Consider the following 20,330-nt stretch of genomic DNA (forward strand, 5'->3'; position numbering starts at 1 on the left):
TGTCAGATATTAGATTATCAAAATTAAAATTCCCGACCATACTGTGTGTTTTCAGGGTTGAGAGAGACGGTAATTATCATGTTGCTGGGGAAGGTAATTGGGTACAGTTATTCTCAATGCCACTTGGTAGCATATATTTACCTGTGCGAGTGAAGAATTTGAAGCAATCTAAATCTCTGTCGGTAGGGGAGTGGGTTAAGAAATGGATATGATCTTGTGATGGAAATTATACAGCAGTTAAAAGTGATGTACTGAATCTATATAAGTTACAATTGCAAAAACATAATGAAGAGTGAAGAAAGTTATGAAAAAGATATATTATTACTATTTATGTGGCTATAAAGCCATATATATCAAGACTGTATTTCTTCCTGGATATGCATGCGTGCATTTAAATATATTTAAAATATCCTAGAGGGATATATTCTGAATTCATATAATTTTGGTTTCTAGATAAAAGGAACTTAACTGTAAGTTAATACTGTTTTTTTTTTTTTATATGATTTAAAGGAAACATGGAAAATGTTAATTTCAGTTCTGGATGCTAAGGACGTAGGCATTTGTTAAATTATTCTTTCTACTTATACTTTCAAAATTTTGTTTAAAAAAATAAAAAGAAGTTATTATGAAATAGTAGTTGAAAAAACTAGTACTTAAATTTAGGATTTGATTCCCAAGTCTAGAGCTTTTCAATTAATATGCTGCCTCAAGATGAGAAGATACTGAGTTTTATAGTAATAAGAATCAGGAGGATTATATGTTTATGCTAAAATTTTTTAAGAGGAAAGAAAAGTTACAAGATAAGTTAGAAATTGTTATTATCCTATATTATTTAAAAATCTTTAAGCATGCTGTTATCATATATGTATAGAGAGAGCAACCTCAGTACTTAGAAAAAGTTACCTTAATGTATTGTTTAAAATGTGATTCATATTTCTGTTGCATGTAATGGAAGACATTAGATGATTTGAAATTTTAATATAAAATTCATGAAAATAACTTAATCCAAATATACAATCTGACTTCAAGCTAAAAGAGTCAAAATGAACTTTTCTTCCATTGTGTAAAGTCAAGAGTGCCAAAAACTTCACAGCCTTTTTATTTACAGCTTCTCTCCAAGGTAAAATGGCAAAACCCAAAGAGAAAACTCCAATGTGTCTGGTAAATGAGTTAGCCCGTTTCAATAGAGTTCAACCCCAGTATAAACTTCTGAGAGAAAGAGGGCCCGCTCACGCGAAGGTAAGGTTACGAAGCCAGGCGGTGAGACACGCTTCTCAAAGTCTATCAGATTTATCATCTCAGGCTTTCATTGTGCTTCATTTTGGGGGGAGGGGGCGGCAGATGTCCTGAAGGCTCTTAGTTCCATATTAAAAATATTTTGGACTCTGTAACTGGACAGCTTTGTAGCTTTTTATGGTTTACAAAACGTAGATACAGTACTTCCCCAAATCACATGCGATACGGCTTTTTGGTTTTCTTCTTATAAACTAAGAAACTCAGGCACAGAAAAGTTAAATGACTTGCTTAATAGTTCATAAATGCCCGTGTCAACATTGACTATGTGTTCTTTGGCCCCCAAGTGTAGTGCTCTTTCCGTTAAATCATAGCTGCTGCAGTAACACTGCGAGTACAGCGATGGTTACCTAGCAGTGAGACATCTTTTCCATTGTTTAATTCTGAGACTCACCATTTATAGAAGTTGTATAACCAGTATTGTTATTATCTGTGGATTCACTTGTAATATTGTTCTTTTAAATGGAAAAACAACTTATATTTCTATATATAGCCTTATACATGTATGTTTACATATATACCTGTTACAAAGAAATCTGTAGCTAGTGCATATGGGTTTAAAAAAGTCTCAGTTGTGCATAAAAATCCTTGGTACATTTTGAATCTTGGATATTAAAGATTATGATAATGATCATCAATTTTTGTATAGAATGTGGAGGCATTGATTCTGTAAAAGCTGGTTTATTTTTGTAAAGCAACTAGCTCTTGGGTTATTAAATTGTTTTCTATCATCTCCTTTAAAGAAGGAAAATAAGATGAAATTAAAATCCGTCAATTTTGTTTTCTATTAGAGGCTTTTATGAAGGATTCTGGGCAGCGATTTACATAATATCTTTTATGTAGAGAAGAAGGTTATGTATGGCCTTGGTCTACCTCTCTAATCATACCTCCTCTTTCATACCTGTTAATTCATACCCCTTTTTTAAAAAATATTTTTATTGGTTTCAGAGAGGAAGGGAGAGGAAGAGAGAGAAACATCAATGATGAGAGAGAATCATTGATTGGCTGCCTCCTGCATGCCCCACACTGGGGATCAAGCATGCAATCTGGGCATGTGCACTGACCGGGAATAGACCGTGACCTCATGGCTCATAGGTCAGTGCTCAACCATTGAGCCATGCTGGTGGGCATGCATAGGATTTTTTGTTGTTGTTAATCCTTACTTGAGGATATTTTATCCACTGATTTTTTTTTTTTTTTGAGAGTGGAAGGGAGAGAGGGAGGGAGTGGGGGAAGGAGAAAGAAAGAGGGAAATTTTGACTTGAGAGAGACAAATTGATTGGTTGCCTCCACATGCCCTGACCAGGGATTGAACTTAAATTTTAACATAAAATTCATGAAAATAACTTAATCCAAATTTACAATCTGACTTCAAGCTAAAAGAGTCAAAATGAGCTTTCCTTCCATTGTGTAAAGTTAAGAGTGACACAAACCTGCAACCCAGGTATGTGCCCTTGACCGGGAATCAAACCTGTAACCCTTTGGTGCCTGGGCTGACGCTCTAACCATTGAGCAAGCCGTCCAGGGCAGTTATGTATAGGATTTTTAAAAAATCCTTGGTAAAATAATTATTGAGTATTTGCTACATGATACTCACTGTTCCTGTACTGCAGCTTTCTCCTCTGCCACATGCTGTGATACCACTTTTTACATATTCTGAATACAAGTCCTTCATTAATGTGCTTGGCGAATATTCCCTCCTAGCCTGAGTCTTATCTTTTCTTTTTTTAACAGTGCCTTTCAAAGAGCAGTTGTTAATTTTGATTAATTCCCCGACATCCATTTGTTCTCAGATAAATTGTGCTTTTGGTATCATATCTAAGAAATCTTTGCCTCATCAGAGATCATAAGATTTTCTCCTATGTTAGCTTCTAGATGTTTTATAGTTTTAGGTTTGACATTAAGTCTTAACATTTAGGTCTAACTGCCATTCTGACTTAATTTTTTCATGTGATGTGAGATACGGAACAACGTCCAGATTCTATAAAACCCACAGCTTTTGATTTTATTGTTGTTTGAAGAGTTGACTCTTTCTCCACTGCATTGCCTGTGCCCCTTTGTCACAAATCAGCTTTCCGTATATGAGTTTCTTTAATCCTGGACTCTGTTCTGTTGATCTGTTTTTCTATCTTTATGCTGGGCTATTTGGATTACTGTACCTTTGTAAGTCTTGAAATCGCATAGTATTAGCTCTCTAATTTGGTCCCTTTTCAGGATTGTTTTGGCTATTTTACAGCCTTTGCATTTTTCATATGAATTTTAAATTCAGCTTTCCATTCTGTAAAACAGATGTTATTTTGAATAGAATTGCCATAAATCTATAGCTCACTTTGGCAAAAATGAAGATATTAGAAGCATTGAATCTTCCAATCCATCCACAAAATGTATCTCTCATTTATTTACTCTTTAATTTCTTTCAGAAATGCTTTGTAGTTTTCATTGAGCAGGTATTCCACGTCTTTAGGTTTATCCTAAGTATTTCATATTTTTGATGCTATTGTAAGTGGTATTGTTTTTTATATTCTAGTTTCTATTTGTTTTTATTTATCATTGCTGTCCTATAAAAATACACTGGTTTTGATATACGGATCTAGTAGCCTGCAAGTCTTGTTAAACTCACATATCAGTTCTAGTAGCTTTTTTTTTAATGCTGTTGGATGTTCCACATGCCATTTGTGAATAAAGACATTTCAAATCTTACTTTCCAATCTGAATGTTCTTTATTTATTCTTCCCTAATTGCATTGGCTAGAACGTACAGTACAATGTTGAATAGAAGTTACGGAAGCCAATATCTCTATCTTGTTCCTGATCTTATGGGCAGCCATTTAAAATCCCCCTCTCCCCCCATTAATTGTGTTGTTATATATAACTTTTTTTTTGGTAGCTGCCTTTAAACAGATTGAGGAAATTCTTTTATAATTATCATTTCCTGAGAGTTTTTAACCTGAATAGATGTTAATTTTTGTCATATGGTTCTACATTGACTGAGATGGTCGTATGGTTTTTTGTTTTTCATCTTTTGACATTGTGAATTACATTGATTCTCAAGTGTAGAAACCACCCTTGCATTCCTAGAATAAAACACTTGGTTAAAATGTATTATCTCAGTTCTATATTGATGGATTCCACTTGGTAATATTTTGTTAAGGAATTTTTACATTTAGTTGTGTGAGAGAGATAGTCTGTAGTTTTGTTTTCTTCAGTAGTATCATACTCTGGGTTTTGGTATCAAGGTAATGTTGGCTTCATAGAATAAGTTGGGGAGTGTTCCTTCAATTTTTAGAAGAGTTTGTATAAATTGGTATTATTTCTTCCTTAAACATTTGGTGGAATTTCTTATTGAAACCATCTGGGTCTGGAGTTTTCTTTGTGGAAAGAGTTTTAAATACATTTTTACTTTCTTTAACATATATAGGGGCTATTAGGGTTACCTATTTCCTCTTGAAGGAGCTTTAGTAATTGTGTCTTTCAAGGAATTTAGGTTGTTGAGCTTATTGGCATAAAATTAGAAAGTGTTCACTTGTTATCTTTCAGTACTTTAAAGACTATGTAGTGATGTTACCTCTCTTATTCCTGATATTGGTAATTTGTGTCTTCTCTTTTTTTCATGATTCGTCTGGCTACAGGTTTACCAATTTCATTGATCTTTGCAAAAAAAATAGCTTTTAGTTTTGTTGATTTTTTTCTGTATTGTTTTACTGTCTTGTTAATGTTTGCTTTTATCTTTATTAATTCTTTTCTGTTTACTTTAGATTTAATTTGCTCTGCTTTCTCCAATTCCTTAAGATGGAAGCTGAAATTAACTTATTTGATCTCTTGCTTCTTTTCTATTATAGGCATTTAGTGCTAGAAATTGGTAAATGTTTTATGAGAAATTGAAACTCATGTATATTCTGTTCTTTTTGGGTAGAGTGTTCTAAAAATATCATCCAGGTTATGTTCATTGAGTGTAGTTCAAGTCTAATAAATTCTCTGAGATTGTCTGCTTGATAATTGTTAGATCAGTTATTGAGAGAGAGGGTATTGAATCTCTGACTTTAAGTGTCGGTTTTCTGTTTCTCTTCACAGTTCTATTAGTTTTTGCTTCAGAACTAAAAATTTTAAAAATTTTAAAAATTTTACCAGTTTTTTGTTTTAAATATGTTTTTATTGATTTTAGAGAGAAAGGAAGGGAGAGGGAGTAAGAAACATTGATTGAGAGTGAAACATTGATCAGCTGCCTCCTGTACTCCCGCTACTGGGGATTGAGCCTGCAACACGGGCATATGCCCTGACCCTGAATCTAACTGGAGACCTTTGGGTTGACGCTCAAACAACTGGACCACACTGGCCAGGGCTACTTATGTTCTTATTTGATCTTGTAAAAGATCAAAGACATTCTTCTACATAACCACAATACTGTATCATCACTTAAGAAATTTGACTCTGACTGAACATATTATTTGATACATGTATAGTCAGTCCACAGTCAAATTTCCTGAGTTGTTCTCTAAATGCCTTTTCTACTTTTTTGTCTTCTAAGTACACACCTAATCAAGGGTCATTTGTTGTACTTGATCATATGCATTCATGTTCCTTGAGCATCCTTTAATCTATAATAGCTATTATTCTTTTGTTTTGTTTTTTCCTTTCATGACATTGTTATTTTTGAAGAGTATAGTCCAGTTATCTTATAGAATATACCGTCATCTAGATCTGTCTGATTGTTTCCCTGTGGTTAGATTGAGGTGAAACATTTTTGGTCAAGGATATTCAGTCTTCTCACTGGGTCATATCAGGAGGTTCATGATGTCAGTTTGTGTGATTATTGATGATTTAACTTAATCACTTGGCTAAGGTATTTTCTGCCTGACTTCCTTCCTGCGATTATTTCTTTTTAATTGAAAAGTATTTGGGGTTAATACTTTGTATTCCTAGAGAGTACTAAGCTATATGTGGACTAAAATAGTGGATTGTGTTCGTATCCTGTAACTTGATTCTAAATTCTCAAGGTGAGCAATAGGTTTGGGGCTCATATGGAAATATGGTGTGAATGGAAGGTTAGGGTGTGAAGTGAAGACTGACAGGTGGGAGCAGCTAGGACGGGAACAGTCGAAGGGTTTTAACCTGCTGTTGGTTGGGGTGATGCAATTGGATTTGAGTTTTAGGAAGATAGTTTTAGCAGAAATCAGGTGGGAGATTATTATGTCTGAGCTAACGAAAGTCTGACTCCAACACAGACAGAGAGGTTTGAGAAATAATAAACAGATTTTGGTGACGGGTTAAATGTTGGTTGTGGAGGATCGAGAGTATCTTGGTGACATAACATTTGATAGGATTGCCTGACTTACTGACTCGATCATGCTAAGTATGAGTTTAAAGAATTTAATTTTATAAAGTGTTACAGACACAGGGCCTTTTGGGCTCCCTTACAGTTTCTCTGAACTCTTTATACTTACTCTACTTTTTTGAGGACTATTTGAACGGCATTAACAGCATGATCCTTTTTAGGGACATGATTTCTTTTGACTTTTCTACCCCAAATGTACATGTATGCCTTTCAGCCTTTGGATAGGACAGAACAGATTTGGCCCAAGCTCTTAAAATTCTTTCACAAGGTAGAATCATAACAATTTTGTTGCAAATGATCTGTAAGGGACCTCTAGCTCTAAAATGTTGATTCTGTGATGTATCTGTTTTTCTCTCGGATAGCACATTTGATTTCCTGAAAACTTTTTTTTTTTAAATTTTTTTTATTGCTTAAAATATTTCAACGAGTAGTACATTTGTCTCCTTTTTTTTTTTTTTGATTTCCTGAAAACTTTTAATGTTTTTCTTCCTCTCTGTGTTTTTCTAAGATGTTCTCAGTGCAGCTGAGCCTCGGTGAGCAGACATGGGAATCGGAAGGGAGCAGTATCAAGAAGGCCCAACAGGCTGTTGCTAGTAAAGCTTTGACTGAATCGACGCTTCCCAAGCCAGTTCAGAAACCGCCCAAAAGCAATGTGAATAATAACCCAGGTATGAGCAGACTCATCTCCTCTGTCCTGCTGTGTGTTCTATGTGTGCCGTCTCTGTCCGTTACAGCAGGCCTGTGTGTAGCCAGCAGGTGTGTTACTAGTACATCTGAGAAAGACGGGTGGATGATAACTGCGCGTGAGAGAATGAAGAAGGTAATTGTAATTAATTAAAAATGTTGCCTTAGTGGATACTATCATGGTGCATTACTGACTTTTTCTTTCTTTTCTTAAAAATATTTTTTATTATTGATTTTTCTTGAGAGAGACAGAGGAAGGGAGAGGGAGAGGGAGAGAAACATCGATGTGATCTATCGGTTGTCTCCTGCATGCCCCCCACCGGGGATTGAGCCCACAACCTGGGCATGTACCGTGACCAGGAATTTTCAGAATCAAACCAATAACCCTTTAGTTCATGGGACTGATGCCTGACGGAGCCACACCAGCCAGGGCCATTACTTATTTTTTAATCTTGGGCGAAAAGAAATTTGGATACGAAGAACAGAAATAAGATTGAATTTTTTCCTAAAGTTAAGATAGAAATGATCAATTTTTCTTTTTAAATATATCATATGAAATTTAATAATTAAAATGGTTATTCTTTTTTTAGTTTAATAAAAAATTATAAGATTAGCCTAAGCATCTTCTTACTCTGTTTGTTGGTGTTGAAATGATTGATATTCAGTTTAGGACATTTGTATGAAATTTAGTAAAAAACCCACAAATAAAAAAAAAAAGCAACCCCACCTGTGTTTAATATAATGAATGTTCTAATTTTAAGCTCCTACTAATAATTTTTTAAAATATATTTTTATTGATTTCAGAGAGGAAGGGAGAGGGAGAGAGAGAAATATCAATGATAAGAGAGAATCATTGATCAGCTACCTCCTGCATGCCCCCCACTGGGGATCGAGCCCTCAACCCAGGCATGTGCCTTTGACCGGAATCGAACCTGGGACCCTTCAGTCCGAAGGCTGACGCTCTGTCCACTGAGCCAAACCAGCCCGGGCTCCTACTAATAATTTTAAAAAATTGTTCTGCATATATGCCAACAACATTATATGTCCAGTAATCTGTTGGGAAGAGGCAAACCTGTATGGGACATAGTGCAATTCACAACATCAAATTAATAAAGTTTCCGAAGTTTAGTACCAGCCCTACATCCCTTTACTTATTCGTTAACTTATTAATTCACGTGGTTACCTCTGACCCGTATTGCTTTGGGTGTTTTTGTGGTGGAGTACAAAAAGACATTTTGCCTGCCAACAGTGACCCTATAATCTGTTTAATTATAGTTTACACACTTATGTTTGTAATCAAGGCAGACACTTCTTGTGCTCACGTGGCACCTGTTAGATAAGACAGTCTCCTTTTGCAAGGACTGTTCTTTCCAGAACTCCGTGACTTTCCTATTGCTAGGCCTTTGGCTTCTGTCCAGCTGAGTCTAGTATTTCTGAAGTAAGTTTAAAGAAGCCAAACTATTATTATAATAAAGAAAAAAAAAACTGTTCAGTTTGAAGTTGATAAGAGGCTACCTACTTATTTAATTTTTAAAATCTCTTTAGATTACTGGTTTATCATTAGGACGCCACCACTACTTCTGTTTGTTAAGAACTTACTTGTATACATAGATCTAAGAAGTATATAAAATGTAAGATTTTACGGTCATTTACATGAATCACATAACTCAGTGGTAAAGTGAATAATAACAGCCATTGGTGCTGTAAGTCATGGTAACACAGCTAGAGGTAGTTGAGGTGAGATGTGGGCCTTGACTGGAGTGTGGGCAGGCATAGAGGAGAGGAAGGAAGACTCTACTCTGAGGAAAGGCATTGGAATTGGAATCTGGACAATTGGTTTGTTTTTTAAAAAAGTTGTAGATGGTTTTTATTTTTTTTTATTTTATTTTTTTATTTTTTTTTTATTTTTAAATATATTTTATTGATTTTTTACAGAGAGGAAGGGAGAGAGATAGAGAGTCAGAAACATCGATGAGAGAGAAACATCGACCAGCCGCCTCCTGCACATCTCCCACTGGAGATGTGCCCGCAACCCAGGTACATGCCCTTGACCGGAATCGAACCCGGGACCTTTCAGTCCGCAGGCCGATGCTCTATCCACTGAGCCAAACCGGTTTCGGCAAAAAAGTTGTAGATGGTTTTTAGTTAGAACAGGTAAGTGACCATTATGAGATAAGACTGAAGATGTAGCCCGGCTGGTGTGGCTCAGTAGGTTGGTGTGGTCCCATGCACCAGAAGGTCCCAGTTTGATTCCTGGTTAGGCCACATGCCCAGATTGCAGGCTCAATTCCTGGGAGGGGGCATGCTCGATGTTTCTCTCTCTTTGATGTTTCTCTCTCTCCCTCTCCCTTCTTCTCTCTGAAATCAATTAAAAAATATATCCTATATAATAAAAGGCTAATATGCAAATCGACCGAATGGTGGAACAACTGGTTGCTATGACGTGCACTGACCACCAGGGGGCAGATGCTCAACATAGGAGCTGCCTCCTGGTGATCAGTGCGCTCCCACAGGGGGAGTGCTGCTCAGCCAGAAGCTGGGCTCATAGCTGGCAAGCACAGTGGTGGTGGCGGGAGCCTCTCCCACCTCCGCGGCAGTGCTAAGGATGTCCGACTACTGACTTAGGCCCGCTCCTCCGAGGGCTCCCGGACTGTGAGAGGGTGCAGGCCAGGCTGAGGGCACCCCCGCCCAAGTGCATGAATTTTCTGCACTGAACCTCTAGTATATATATATAAAAGACTGAAGATGTATTTAGGGAGTGGATTGTGATGGACTTGAGTGCCAGCTTTAGGAGATTAAGTTTTATCCACACAGCAGGTCCTCAATTACCTCGTTTCATTAGGTGCTGCAGGAAGTTCACTCTCGTATATATCACTTAGCTCTGGGGAATTGGCTTCCTCATACAGGTTTCCATGTAGCTTAAAGTCGAAGACTCTGGACGATGTTAAAGGAGGACTTAGGTAGTTTGGTGGATTAATGTTTACGAGCTGGTGGATGATACGTTTAAAAAAGCATTTTAGAAAGTTCAATTTGACATGTAAATGGAAGGCAGAAAATACTAAAAACACGATCAGTTAGGAAACCCCTGCCATAGTTTATGGGTGAAGAAAGAAGAAAAGAAACTCATGTGCATTGAGTTCTGTCTGCCCCTGCGCTGTGTTGGGAGTGGCGGCCGGAATGGAGCAGGACAGGAGTTCCTGACCCCGTGGCTGCTGCCGGCCCAGTGGCTGCTGCCGTGCGAGTGCGGTGCTCTCCAGGGTGGGTGGTGTGAATGGAGCAAGAGTGTGTGCGCCGAGCTCTGGGTCAGACCCACCTCGAGGGTGATTGCAGGAGGCACAGCGGCCAGGGAGCCAGAGGAAGGAAGCAGGACCGAGCCTGAGGGCCAATGGAGATGCATTTCCACTGTTGGAAGTGGCAGTGAGCTGAGAGAATGAGTAGATTTGGGGGGTAAGCTGTTAAAATGGAGTGTAATCGATGTGCCGGCAAGTGCACGCATCCCGGTTGGAGAGCCCTGATGGGTCTTGGCTCCTTGATCGCTTTTCCAGTTCCACAGGCTCTACCAGAGCCCCAGCCCTTCCCAGTGGTTACGCAACTCCACAGGGAGCATTGCTCTGCTTTCTGCCGTCTTACGTTCACTGTGCCTCCTCCTGGAGCCATCTGCCAGAGAGCTCGTTTTTCTCACTGTCATGCTTGTGAGAATGACCTGTGCTGTGCTTAACAGCGTAATATTCCATTGCTCTGTAGCAGTGATGGCGAACCTTTTGAACTCGGCGTGTCAGCATTTTGAAAAACCCTAACTTAACTCTGGTGCCATGTCACATATAGAAATTTTTTGAAATTTGCAACCATAGTAAAACAAAGACTTATATTTTTGATGTTTATTTTATATATTTAAATGCCATTTAACAAAGAAAAATCAACCAAAAAAATGAGTTTGCGTGTCACAGGTTCGCCATCACTGCTCTATAGTGTCCCGTTGCATGAATATCCCACAGTTTACTTCGTCATTGTACGAGTGATGGGCAGTTAGACTGTTTCCAGTTGGGGCTGTTATTTAGAACTAATACTGTGGTGATCATTCTTGTACACATACATCTCTGTTGGGGATGTACCTAGGATTGCAATGGTTGAGTCATGGTTAGGCAGGTGTTCATGCTTATCACATCAGAAGATGAATTAAGGCCAGAAGTCGATGAACGCCACAAAAAAGACAGGTGTTCTTGCATCACAAGCTTCCGTTTCTAGATCTGTTGGAAAAAATGAGAAAGCTCTTTAGGCATCAATTAGACGCACTAAAGAAGCCAACAGAGTTTTGGCCAAATTGAATAGTGAATTGCAGCAACAATGAAAGGATGTTCTTTTTTAAAAATATGTTTTTATTGATTTCAGAGAGGAAGGGAGAGAGTCAGAAACATCAACAATGAGAGAGGACCACCGATTGGCAGCCTCCTACATGCCCCTGCTGGGGATTTAGCCTGCAACCCAGGCATGTGCTCTGTCAGGGAATCAAGTCAGTGACCTCTTGTTGCATGGGTTCGAGACGCTCAACCACTGAGCCACACTGGCCAGGCACCACAGTGATTTTTTTCTTTTGTGATTTAAAACAACAGAAATATTCTTTCCCAAAGGGTGATTTTTAAATTACAATATTCTTTTTAGATTTAATAGTTGGCATTCTACCCAAGAGCTTTTCTTCCCCCCCCCTTTTTCATTTGTTTATTTATGTATATCACCACAGATACCTGCATTCCTATTTTACTTAGAGGCTTGCAGTCTGTCATTATTTATTTTGATTCTCAACTTGTCCCAGATTTGGCCAGTGGTATGGCCCCTTGCAGTTAATCCCCGTGCCCTTCTGCTATTTCCCCCTCATTCTTTGATCATTTCTTACTTTCTGGTACAGTAGCTCTTCTAGGCCGACTTGTATTTTCCTGGCCCTGGCCCTAACGCTGGTGCCAGCCAGTTCTCCAAGGAGCCTGAAATCCATTCGTTCTTTCAACAAATATTTATTGAGTAACTGCTATGTTCTAGGGACTGTTCTAACTTCCTACAAAGCTGTGGCCTCAAGTGTCAGTAATATGTGGCGATTTTCTTTCACCTGTCACATACCTGAAATCCACGATTGTAGCTATAGACATTTGTATATCTTATTAATTAGCCTTTTTATATTAATCACTGATAAATGTAGAAATTTCCTTTAAAGTGGCTAAAAACCACTGAAAAAGGATCCTGTGTTTATCGTGTTGTTTATAGCCATATCATACATGAGGATTCCTGTGTAACGATTATCTTTATGTAGGCTGTGTCCAACTGGCATATGCTGAAAGTAATGGTACTGAGCATTACCTGGAGGTGTCTCAGAGTTTGAAGTTACTCTTTGGGTGTTCTATGGGAAAACATCACTGCCTCAGTCTAGTTCTTGGTGAAACAGTAGGAGCTACTTTCCTCTAGACGAGAGGAACCTTTTCAGCACGGTTTGTGCTTTTCTGCTCACCTTCTCTCCTTCACCAAGACCCTCTGTGACCTTGAGGCTGTTGGTGTCTGTGCGATTATTGCAAAGGAGAACTCGAAATGACATAAATCTTACACCTGATTTACATGTCAATTATTAAACTGAAGTCTTCCTGAAGAAAATGGTAAGCTTTTAAAGGCAGACTGCTCTTTGTTGTTGATAAAAATCTTTGGAAAACTGTTGGGCAGTCCATAATAAAGTTAAATATAAACCTACTCTGTGACCTAGCAGGTCCACTGCTAGTATACACACCCAGGAGAAATGAGTGTATGAACTTATTTTAAAAAGTTCAAGGTGGCTTTTCACTTAATAGCCCCAAACTGGAAAAATCCCAGATGTCCCATCGATAGCAGATTAGATAAGCTGGTATATTCATTCATTGGAATATTCAGTGATGAAATATAGTTTGAAATACTGATATATGCAACAAAAATCATTATGTCGAGTGAAAGAAGCAAGACAAAAGGATTCATATTCAGCTTCGAAGGACAAAACTGACCAATGATGACAGAGGTCAGAATGGGTAACTTGGGGAGGTAGGTCTTGACTGGAAAATGGCAGGAGGAACTTTCCGGGTGATGGAAACGTTCTTGATCTGAGTGGAGGTCACATGAGTGTTTACATGTGTAGTAATGCATGGAGCTGTATGCTTGAGGTTTGTAAAATAATGAATGAAAGACAAAAGGAAATTCCTTCATGCTTGACTTTCTCTCCCTCTGCCCCGTGCATATGGATTAAATTAGGGATTTGGACTAATTCAATCTATTAACTTTGCTTTTTTTCTTATTCTTTCCCACCTCTTCCTTTGTCCTTCACTCCTTATATTTTCCCCTCTTCTTAACCTTGGTTTATCCTTGTTCCTTTAAACTCTTTCATGGTTTCACACGAATTCTTTAGCGATGAGACCCAATGAGCAGGTTCTTGAGTCTTGGTGGGTTGCTCGAGGCCTGGCTGCCAGGAGTGCATTTGGGTCAGCCCCCACCCCTTTGCTGGTGCTCTGTGCCGGTCCCGGGTTCACTGTGGCAGGAACTGGGCCCAATTTTGTATGTGATGAATGGAGTCTTAAATGTACTGTGCACAGAATTTACATCGCAAATACATTTTACTTTCTAGGAAAGCTTTAGATTTATTTTTGTGATTTGTTACATGGAGCATATGTACATCTATTTTATTAAATAACTTCTTTTGGTACTTAAAATAACTTGACATGATAATTTTACATTGTGTATTATTCATTATATAATGATTCGAACTTGTACTAGAATAGAGAGAATAAGATAGTGAATATCTCTGTACCCATTCCCAGCTTCAGCGGTTATCCACACATGATGGCCATAGCCCCTGTGGGTCTGCCCCTGCATATAAAATTTTACATATAAAATTTTTCACCCAGGTAAAAAATCATCAAATAAACTATAATTACATATATACATAAGTAAGATAATCAAATAAAGTCATCCATGCAGAGGCAGACACCAATGAGAGAGAGACTTCAGGCATATTTCATGGGACTTAGATAAATCAGAATCACAGGAATATTTCACTTAAAAAATAATTGGTTTTCAGTCTTGTTTCATTTTTTTAAATCCTCACCCAAGGATATTTTTTCCAATGCATTTTAGAGAGTGGAAGGGAAGGAGGAGGAAGAGAGAGAGAGAGAGACACCAATGAGAGAGAGACACACACACATCGGTTGGTTGCCTCCTGCACACACCCTGACCAGAAGGGGCATCGGGGATTGAACCTGAAACCAAGGTATATGCCATTGACAGGAAATCAAACCGAAGACCCTTCAGTGCACAGGCCGATGCTCTAACCACTGAGAACACCAGCCAGGGCCAATTTTGTTTCTTATCTCTCTCCTCTGAGTTATTTTGAAACTAATCTCAGATATATCACTTCATCCATGCATGCTTCCGTGTGTATCTATGAAGATTATCTACAGAAAGCATTACGTACTTGTATTCCTTTGTCCTGTTGTTGGTTATAGAAAAAATTCAAAATTTATTTTCATTAGACAAATCCAAGAATTACTGATGACTGTGTTCCTTGCTAATTTTAGTTGCTTGATTGCCAAATATAAGTAAAAATATTCACAGATGATGGTGTTTAATGACTAGATAATTGTAAGTTTTCTGGGATAAGTAATGATGAAATTCAAACCTTACTTAATATCTGAATTGAGCAATCTGTAAAACTTGTGTTTGCCTTGTTTTGAAATAGTATCACTATAAAGTTGATTTTTGGGTCATTCATTACTGTACAGAAAAGGTTGCAAAACCCCAGATTCCAGATTTCATTTGGAACGATTTTCCTGTTTATGTAGTTTGGTTATGCACTCCCTTAGAAAAGCAGACCTACTTCCAGGGTGTTTACATGTAATATAGATAGGGCTGGCACGATTCATTAGGGAAATATTTCACTTGTGTGCCTTTGACATGTGTCTTCACAGGTAGTATCACTCCCACGGTGGAGCTGAATGGGCTTGCCATGAAGCGGGGAGAGCCTGCCATCTACAGGCCGCTGGACCCAAAGCCCTTCCCAAATTACAGAGCTAATTACAACTTCCGGGGCATGTACAATCAGAGGTGTGTCTCTTTCTGGTTTTGTTCTTATTTATTAGTTTATGCATGTGGTAAATGTTTCTGAAACTCAAGGAGTGTTTTCATTGTAAAGAATATTGACTTCAGGCATATTTCATGGGACTTAGATAAATCAGAATCACAGGAATATTTCACTTAAAAAATAACTGGTTTTCAGGAACTGGTTTTTTATTGAGTCACGAGACCCCTGTGTTTGCTTTGGGCGGGACCGTGTTTTAAAGTCATTCCACAGTCTAGTGCTGACCGCCCAGTTGACTTGCTCATTTCCTCACCAAGCAGGTGGTTAGCTTAATTAGTGTTTTCCTTATTTTGTCCGAATATATTGCAAGCATGAGTGCTTCTAATTTTTTTAAAGACAGTTTTTCATGGTGGATAAAAGCTATGAAATTATAGGACACATCAATGAAATTTAGTACTGTGAAAAGGAGTAAGAGCCTACTTAAATTCTCTCCTGAAAGAGTTTTAATAATTTATAAAAAATTTGTTGGGAGGATTTACTAAGTCTTTCTGTACATTACATAATTTTGTGATAGTTTTGAGTGTAACAATTTTATAAGCATGGCAGGATTTTTAAAAAGGTTTATAATTTTTTTTCTGATCATTTGTAAAAGTAATTTAACTCATTATAGAGGATGTGAAAAATGCAGAAAGTGAAAAAGAAATTATAAATAATTTGCAATCCCAGATTTAACCACCTTTAATATTTTGGTGTACTTTATATATATTTTATACTTTACATATAAATATATTTAACCAAATTGGAGTTACCCAATATATATGCAATTTCTATAGTACTTCATGGAGGTTTATGTGAATGATAAAATGTACAAACCTTAAATGTACATATGGATGACTTTATTTGATTATCTTATTTATGTATATATGTAATTATAGTTTATTTGATGACTTTTTACCTGGGTGAATCCTCATTTGTCACCATCCCCCTGGGAGTTTCCTCTTCCCGCCTCCCTCCTCCCTGAAGTAACCACTCTTCTGTCTCCATAGACTGGTTTTGCCTGTTACTGAACTACATATAACTAGACTCATACAGTATTTCCTCTTCTGTATCAGACTTTTTTTCACTTTATGTGATGTTTTTCTTGGTTTCTTTGTTTACTTTTATTTTTAGAGATTCATCCATGTTGGGTTTTGCTATTTTTTATTGATGAATAATGTTCCTTTTTATTGATGAATAATGTTCTTTATTAAGGAATAATGTTCCTTTGTATGACTGTATCATAATTTGTTCATCTCATATATGTAACATGGCCTTCTTTTCACTTAATATAGTGATCATTTTTCATATCTTTAAGTAATCTTCAAAAAATCTTTTTCATGGGTATTAATGCTTTATATGGCCAAGGTATACTTTATAAGTATATACATAGGTATAAACAATGAATATTTTATAAGTATACAAACAAAACATACCTCTTTTGATCATTTAGGTTTCCCTCTTTATGATAGTTACAAATAATGCTGCAGTAAACTGTCTTTATATACAGATTTTTGTTTATATCACTGATTGTTTCTTTAAGATACATTACTGCAAGGGGGTATTGGATTAAAAGAATATCGTTTTGCTCAATTACATTAAAGTTTTTACTAATTTCTTACAGTATATTCCATTGCATTCTGACAACACAAATTGGGTTTGAACGCATTGTCTTGTTTGACAGTTAAAAAGTGGAAAGTTTTTAGATTTTGGTTTTATTGATTACCTGTGAGACTGAACAGTTTTTCAAATATTTATTAGTTGCTTTTTTTTTTTTTGACTTGTCTTTTTGAGTTTGCTAACTTGTATTGCAGTGCTTGACCAACCTTCAAATGTTTACGTGTTGGGGGTATTACATTAATTATTTGTTTAATTTTCCTGCTTAAAAAAATTGGCTAGTTTTGTTTTTGTTTTGTGTAATATACTACAGTTTTAAATGTTACATGGTCTAATCTGTTAATTATATTTTTGTTATATCTTTCACTACTTTTATGTCTAAGGAATTTTCACATGTGATCAGGAATTTGCTGATGCTCTGAAATTTTTTTATTGAGGTATAATTGTTGTGTAACATTGTGTAAGCTTAGGGTGTTGGACATTGATTTAACACATTTATACTGCGCTATAATTGCCATTGTAGTGTTAGCTAATATCTCTAGCATGTCACATAATTATCGTTTCATCTCTGGATGGACTGCTGATGCTTTTCAAATCATTTTGTATATTTACTGATATCACAGACTCAGATGTGAGGAGAAGATATTTATTTGGTCTATACGTAATCTGATATTTTTTGGTGTCTTGCTTGGTAATGGAAAAATTACTATTTAATCCTACTTATATTGTAAATAACTCATTTAACTATTGCTCAGGTTCTCTGAGAAAACCCTTTGAGACAATCTCGTAGACTTCTGCCCCTCCCCCTTCCTCCAGGGGTGTCTGGGGAATTGACTGTAATGTTCCTGTGGGAAGGGAGGGCCCTCGTGTCTGTCTGGGGGCCTGCATTGTGCTCTGGCTCCTCCGGTCTTTGTGGTGATGTCCCTCCCTTGTCCATGGGTAGCTGGCACCTATCTTGCCTGCCCCGCCGAAACCTACACGTGGTGATCGTGGGCCGTTGCCTCCTCCTAAGTACTCCTCCCGAGCATCTGCCTTCTTTCCTGGCCGCCGTGGCCCACACCTTAGCTCTCCTCGGCTCCCTGGGATGCTGCTCCATCCCTCTGTGTCCTCTCCAACCATGGAGCATCCTGTGGCGTCTACACCGCGTAGGAGGCAAGAGGGACATCACATTTGTCCTATGGTTGCCTCACTTTCTCTTCTTCTGTCTAACATACCCGTTCCCTTTCTTGTCAGTCTGAGTTTACCTAATACAAATGAAACTACTTGCCTACTTGAGCACCATAGATCTGTTTGCCCACCTGAGTTAGGAACCTCGTCTATTTTATGTTTGCAAGATAGTTAACTTTTAATGTGCTATAACGAATAGACTCATGAGGACATTATACTTAAATGTTTATTGATTTTGATGTCTATAATCCTGTATTGGGCTTTTGCTAGAATTTCGATTAGTGAATTTATTGCCTATTTTTTATTTTCGTGTTGTACTATCATTGACGTATATTATAATTTATTACTTTTGAATGAAAGAAATCTGGTGGGAAAGCAGTGAGACATCTGACATTAATCTCTGTCCTTAGGAGCTCATGTCCTAGTGGGGGAGGCAGTTGTCAGTAAGAGGTGGTTACTCACTGAGATGGTGACAGTGTTAATAAAGAGCTGAAGGAAGAGAGGGAATGAGCAGTGGGGATGGCACTGGAGGGAGGAAGGGCATTCCAGGCAGAGAAACGCTCAGAGCAGTGATGGCGAACCTTTTGAGCTCAGCGTGTAAGCATTTTGAAAAACCCTAACTTAACTCTGGTGCCGTGTCACATATAGAAATTTTTTGATATTTGCAACCATAGTAAAACAAAGACTTATATTTTTGATGTTTATTTTATATATTTAAATGCCATTTAACAAAGAAAAATCAACCAAAAAAATGAGTTCGCATTTCACCTCTGACACGTGTGTCATAGGTTCGCCATCACTGGCCTAGTGCAAAGGCCCTGCCGTCAAGTGCAAAGGTCCTGTGGTCGCTGAGTGCCCGGCAGCAGTGTCCTGAGTGCTGGTGCCTCCATTGGGCCAGAGGGGTGGGAAATGAGGATGTGACAGGGGTCAGGGGTTTGGATTTTATCTTTTCTGCTTTAGATCTTCTGCTAAGAACGCTGGCATTTTTCCTTTGTCGGCAATTCCTAGTTTCGGGATCTGATTCCGTGGTTGTCATGAAGTTGCAAGGATTTGCTTTGACTTCTCCAAAGGGTTGTGCCTTCGGCCATTTCCATGTAGTGGATAAAGCAGGCTTTCCCTTCAGGTTTTTGGAGGGTCTGAATCACTAAAAGGGCAAAACGAAAGGAGGGAAGCCACCAGGCCATGTTTTACAAAAGCTCTCTGCTCCCTAAGGCCAGACCTCACCGCTGCTCGGTTAGAATTAGAATACCGCAAAGGAGCTTCATTTGCAGAGGACGCCACCCGCATGTGTTACAGGGAACTCGAGCCAAAGATTCTAGGAGACGCTTCTTGTCAGATTCCAGGTGAGTCAGCAGCTTCCAGTAAGGCAGGGAATGAGAGGTGAAGGAGTTTAAGAAACAGGTAGCATTTCCAGGGATTTCCGAAAAGGTCCTTTCGTTTTCTACTTAAAATAATCTTAAGCAATAATTAGAAATTGCCAGGCTGTTTTGTTGTTTTTTAAGTCTGTTCTTTCCTGATGAGGTGCCTCCACCTGCACTCATTCGGAGGCTAAGGAGAACCTCATCAACAGGCCTTTTCCTCCCTCACCCATTTCTGACGCTGGAGGAAAAAGAGATGATTCTTCTCACCTGGACTCTGAAGTCCCGGTCTCCCTTTGCTACCCCCAAGATGTTTGAAAATGAGTACATCCAGTTACATCTTTTTTCTTTTCCTTTCTCATTTGGAGCCCTGTTGGCTCACATATAAAGTTGAAAGCATCCACAAATTTGTATGACCAAGTACAAGATGTAAAGATTGGAGAGCATTTTATGCTTTTGTTCTCCCAGCTTTGTTACAAAAAAGTATACACGTTATCTCAAGGAACAGGATGGTTATGATCAGGCCTCCAACAGTTGGTCCACTTTGTATATTCACAGATGAAAAGAAGAGCATTACTGGTTGGCTGAAGCCAGAGGGCCCGGTGTGCTGACGCAGGCTGCCCATCTCAGGCTGGCCCACGTGGAAATGGGGGTTTTGCCCCGTGTGACTGAAGGTCTGGCGGGGAGACCTGTAGGCGTGGTTGGATGCAGGGCTTTAGTGTTGCTCATCTCATTTTTCTCCTGCTGGACTTTATTTTCAAAGAAACTCA

At 38.1% G+C, this 20,330-nt stretch overlaps 1 protein-coding gene across 8 annotated transcripts in view; it reads left to right on the forward strand.

Annotated features, from left to right (window-relative positions):
• The window catches only part of STAU2 (staufen double-stranded RNA binding protein 2), a 230,261-nt gene that overhangs the window by 26,320 nt on the left and 183,611 nt on the right, over positions 1-20,330 (forward strand). For 5 of the 8 annotated variants that reach the window (XM_070392692.1, XM_070392693.1, XM_070392696.1 and 2 more), the window contains 3 exons: positions 1,109-1,239; positions 7,133-7,292; positions 15,273-15,408. In XM_070392692.1, coding sequence (XP_070248793.1) covers positions 1,126-1,239; positions 7,133-7,292; positions 15,273-15,408 — 410 coding nt within the window. In that variant the 5' untranslated portion in view covers positions 1,109-1,125. The remainder of the gene's footprint in view (positions 1-1,108; positions 1,240-7,132; positions 7,293-15,272; positions 15,409-20,330) is intronic. The other 3 variants (XM_070392695.1, XM_070392694.1, XM_070392697.1) reach the window with 1 other exon arrangement.

The sequence above is a fragment of the Myotis yumanensis genome, unplaced genomic scaffold (assembly GCF_028538775.1).
Source record: "Myotis yumanensis isolate MYYU_CA2020_CCGP unplaced genomic scaffold, mMyoYum1.0.hap1 SCAF_15, whole genome shotgun sequence".
NCBI lineage: Eukaryota > Metazoa > Chordata > Mammalia > Chiroptera > Vespertilionidae > Myotis > Myotis yumanensis.